Raw genomic sequence first — 4,818 nt, 5'->3', positions numbered from 1 at the left:
GTATTCAGCTCTAGCCTGGATGAGATCATCTGTTTTCCTAGCAAGGAGTGAGGAAGTTCTGTCTCTCTGCCTCTTCCCTTTGTATCTCTACATCAAAAGAAGATGACAAGAAGCAAAGAATGATGAAAAGGAAGGGAAAAAAGCCCTGCCTGAGCGGCTATATGTGGAACAGCTTTTAAGAAATTTGAAAATGAGGTGCAAAACCCAAAACAAACCCCCCAAATTGGAGAGAATCATGTCATGTAACAGGAGAAGCCAAAGGCCACTAGGAGAAATACTCATGAGCAGAACTATAGACAATCCCCTGTTTGATGCTCATTGCCTTGCTCTGTCTTGAAGGAATAAGTATCATCATCTAGTAAAAGAGTCCTTGACCTCTCCTGGAAGTACTGTTAATAAAATAACCCTCTTTTATGTATATTAATACATCCAAAGTCCAAAGCGGACTGTAAAGAACTTCAAAAGGATCTTACAAAATTAAGTGACTAGGCAACAAAATGGCAGCTGAAATTCAGTGTTGATTAATGCAAAGTAATGCATATTGGAAAACATAAGCCCAGCTATATATATATAAAATGATGGGGACTAAATTATCTGTTACTACTCAAGAGAGAGTCCTTAGAGTCATTGTGGATAGATAATTTTCTGAAAACATCTACTCAGTGTGCAGCGGCAGTCAAAAAAACCTACAGAATGTTGGGAGTCATTAAGAAAAGGATAGGGAATAGGATGGACAATATCTCATTGTCTCTATATAAAGCCATGATATACCCACACAGAGATCTCTGCAAAGCATGGACTTCATAGTCCTGCGACCTTCTTGACATAATCTTAGCAATATCCTGTTCAACTGATTAGCCGTCATGACCCTAAATCTTTTTCAGACGTGCTGCTTCACAGGAGAGAGTCCTGCCTGGCATAAGCATGGCCAGCATTCTTTGTTCCTACTAGTGATGGGTTTTCATACACAAAGAGCAAAATAATATACTTTGTCGCAAATTAATTTTATTGCAGATAAAAGAATAACATCAGGAAAGAACAAAACTGAAACCTCCACAAGAGCACAGCATGTGTGTGTCTTGTCTTTACCTGCTTACAGCACTTCTGAGCCATGGGGTCTGCTGTAGCTACACACGGGAGGTTAACTGCTAGACTTAAAAGGCACAGTAAAGGCAGCATTGCCAAGCTATGTACAACACAGGACACTGGGGGTATGTCTACACTAGAAAGTTAGTTCGAACTAACGGACGTTAGTTCGAACTAACTTTCCTATGCGCTACACTAGCGCTCCGTTAGTTCGAACTTAATTCGAACTAACGGAGCGCTTAGTTCGAACTAGGTAAACCTCATTTTACGAGGACTAACGCCTAGTTCGAACTAGCTAGTTCGAACTAAGGGCTGTGTAGCCCTTTAGTTCGAACTAGTGGGAGGCTAAGGCTTCCCAGGTTTCCCTGGTGGCCACTCTGGCCAACACCAGGGAAACTCTATTGCCCCCCTCCCGGCCCCGGAGCCCTTAAAGGGCCACGGGCTGGCTACTCACTTTGTGCCAGTTGCAAGGCTGCCAGCACCCGTGCCTGCACAGCCTGCACCTGCCACAGGATGAGCCAGCCATCCGAGGGCTCCCAGCCCTCCACTGCTCCCCACGACCAGCCTGGCGGCTCCCGGGAGCCTGCCCGGGGGCGCAAAAGGCGGGCGCCCGCCTGGTCAAGTGCGGAGATCGTGGACCTCATCGAGGTTTGGGGGGAAGCCTCAAATGTCCACGATCTCCGCACTAGCCACCGGAACGCGGCCGTCTATGGACGCATGGCTGCCAGCCTGGCCGCCAGGGGCCACCAGCGCAGCCGGGAGCAGGTGCGCTGCAAGATTAAAGACTTGCGGCAGTCCTACTCCCGGGCCTGCCTGCCAGGGGCTGACCCGGAGGCCTGCCCCCACTTCCATGCCCTGGACCGCATCCTGGGGCCTCATGCCGTCCCTGCCCCCCGGGACGTGATTGACCCCGGGGCAGAGGGACCGCTCCTGGACACCGAGGAGGAGGAAGAGGGCTCTGAGAGCCAGGAGCCTGCTGCCAGCCTTCCCAGGACCCGGGACCCCCGAGGCACCCCACAGAGCCGCTCGCCTGCATCATCAGAGGCCGGGGAGGCGTCCACCTGTGAGTACCCTCGTGTTCCCCTTATGTGTACGGGGGGCTGGGGCGAGAGGGAGCCCCGGGACCGTGCGCCTGGGCCTTGCCCACTACGGAGCAGCAGCTGGGGATCCTGCAGGGGCCCTGGCCTTGCAGAGGGGAGCTGGGTTTCACACACCTGGGCCCCTGGGGTAATTGACCGCTGGTCTTCTTGCACCACAGCTGCAGCACCGGGGCCTGCAGGGCGCACCACCCCGCCTGCAGCAGCCGCCCGCGCCCGGGCAAGCAGGACAGCCAGGAACCAGGAGGACTACCAGAGGCGGCATCTCCGGTTCCTGGACCGACAGCTCCGTCTCCAGGACCACTGGGTCCAGGAGGACCTCAGGCTGCGCCAGAGGAGTCTGGAGGCCCTGGAGGAGCAGGGCCGTGCCCTGCGAGGCCACCTCCAGAGCCTGCTCGACCGCTTTCCATTTCCTCCTCCCCCTGCTCCCCCTCTTGCTCCCCCTCTTGCTCCCCCTGCTCCCCCTCTTGCTCCCCCTCTTGCTCCCCCTGCTCCCCCTCTTGCTCCCCCTCTTGCTCCCCCTGCTCCCCCTCTTGCTCCCCCTCTTGCTCCCCCTGCTCCCCCTCTTGCTCCCCCTGCTCCCCCTCTTGCTCCCCCTCTTGCTCCCCCTGCTCCCCCTCTTGCTCCCCCTCTTGCTCCCCCTGCTCCTCCTGCTCCTCCTGCTTCCGCTCCTGCTTCCTCCACACCCCCTGTCCTCTCTGCCCCCCCCTCCACAACCATTCCCCACCGACGCCCCCGGACCCGCAGTGTGGCGAGACGGGAGAGGCACCCAGACTCCCACCCCTGAGCTTTCCTTTCCCTTCCTCCCTTCCCTCCCCTCCCCTTCCAGCTCCCTCGTCCCAGGTTTCCCCCTCCCTTCTCCCACCTTCATTCCTCCCTCCCCCACCCCAGTTCTGTGAAATAAACAGACGTTTTTGTTGGAAAAACAGGTGTCTTTATTTGACAGTAGGTAGGGAGGGGAAAGGGGAAGGGGGGGGTAGGGTGGAAGAAGGCCCCGGTGGGGCATGCAGGGAGAGGTCAGTCCTCCTCCTCCTCCACCTGGAAGCTCTCCCGCAGGGCTTCCCGGATCCGGATGGCCCCCCGCTGGGCTTCCCGGACGGCGGCGGTGCGGGGCTGACCGTAGTGTCCAGCCATGCGGTCAGCCTCAGCCATCCAGGCTGGCAAGAAAGCCTCCCCCTTCCGCTCACACAAATTGTGGAGCACACAACATGCCGCCACCACGGGAGGGATGTTGTGCTCGGCCAGGTCCAGACGGGTGAGGAGGCATCGAAAGCGGGCTTTCAGTCGCCCGAAGGCCCCCTCCACCACGATGCGGGCCCTGCTCAGCCTGTTATTGAAGGCCTGGCGGGAGGGATTGAGGTGTCCCGTGTAGGGCTTCATGAGCCAGGGCTGCAGTGGGTAGGCGGCATCCCCCACCAGGCAGACGGGCATGTCCACGTCCCCGACCCTGATGTGGCGGTCGGGGAAGAAGGTCCCGTCCTGCAGCCGCTGGCACACGGAGGAGTTCCGGTACACCCGGGCGTCGTGTGCTTTGCCGGACCAGCCCACATTTATGTCCGTCAACTGTCCCCGGTGGTCACATACGGCCTGCAGGATGACGGAGAAGTACCCCTTGCGGTTCACGTACCGGGACGCCTGGTGTTCCGGGGCACGGATGGGGATGTGCGTCCCGTCGATGGCCCCCCCGCAGTTGGGGAAGCCGAGGGCGCCGAATCCCCGGATGACGGCATCCGGGTCGGCGAGGCGGACCACCCTGCGGAGCAGCACCCGGTTGATGGCCTTGACCACCTGCGGAGAGAGACACAGCAAAGCGTCAATCAGTGGGGCGCCCGGGTGGCTGGGAGCGTGCGTGCCCTGGCAGTGCCCCGCGCCCCACTCCCGGAAGCAACCCCCCTGGCGGCGTGTAGTACGGCCGGGACAGCCCGACCCCTCCGGTGCGGGGCGCTTTCGCCTCCTCCCTCCCCCCCCTTTGTCCCTGGGGCGGCCCATCCCCTCCTCGCAGCCCCCCTCCCCCCCGGCTCGGTGGCCGACGAGCGCCGTACCTGCATGAGCACTGCTCCGACAGTGGATCTCCCCACGCCGAACTGGTTCCCGACGGATCGGTAGCTGTCCGGCGTGGAGAGCTTCCAGAGGGCGATGGCCACCCGCTTCTGGAGGGGGATGGCGGGCCTCATGCGAGTGTCCCTTCTTTGCAGGGCAGGGGCGAGCCACTCGCAGAGCTCCAGGAAGGTGTCCCTCCTCATCCTAAAGTTCTGGGTCCACTGTCGGTCGTCCCAGCGCTCCAGGACGATGCGGTCCCACCAGTCGCTGCTGGTGTCCAGACGCCAGATGCGGCGGGGCACGCCGGTGCCGGGGCGCCGCCGCGGCTCCTCCACGGCCCCCAGGGCGGCCAGGCGGAGAGGCAGGGGGCTGACGTTCCCCAGGTGGTGCCAGGCAGCCTCGAGCCATTGCTGGCAGGCTTGCAGCAGCAAGTCCAGAACGTGCACCAGAAGGTGCAGGGCGAGCCGTGGCTCCATGTTGCCACCTGCGGCGGCCCCCCCGAAGGGAAGCACCGACACAGACGGGCACAGAGACCGACGCTTTGCTGTCCCTCGGCGAGGTTGGCAAGCAAGCAGGAAAAGCTGAGAACCGGCTG

At 59.8% G+C, this 4,818-nt stretch overlaps 1 protein-coding gene across 1 annotated transcript; it reads left to right on the top strand.

Moving 5' to 3' along the window:
- Positions 1–1,305: 1,305 nt before the first annotated feature.
- On the top strand, positions 1,306–3,099 carry LOC142826513 (uncharacterized). Its single transcript, XM_075919121.1, has 2 exons — positions 1,306–2,149; positions 2,345–3,099. The coding sequence occupies exons 1-2, from the start codon at positions 1,600–1,602 to the stop codon at positions 2,968–2,970; spliced, it is 1,176 nt and encodes a 391-aa protein (XP_075775236.1). The 5' UTR covers positions 1,306–1,599; the 3' UTR covers positions 2,971–3,099.
- The last annotated feature ends 1,719 nt before the right edge of the window (positions 3,100–4,818 follow it).

The sequence above is a fragment of the Pelodiscus sinensis genome, chromosome 1, assembly GCF_049634645.1.
Source record: "Pelodiscus sinensis isolate JC-2024 chromosome 1, ASM4963464v1, whole genome shotgun sequence".
In the NCBI taxonomy this organism is placed as follows: domain Eukaryota; kingdom Metazoa; phylum Chordata; order Testudines; family Trionychidae; genus Pelodiscus; species Pelodiscus sinensis.
The sequence above is the reverse complement of the archived record's forward strand: the minus strand, read 5'-3'. Positions and strand labels throughout refer to the sequence as shown.

Excerpts from the sequence above, each read along its gene's own strand:
- LOC142826513 (XM_075919121.1), top strand. The coding sequence starts at position 1,600 with ATGAGCCAGCCATCCGAGGGCTCCCAGCCCTCCACTGCTCCCCACGAC. Across the intron at positions 2,150-2,344 it reads GGCCGGGGAGGCGTCCACCT|CTGCAGCACCGGGGCCTGCA; the intron begins GTGAGTACCCTC and ends CTTGCACCACAG.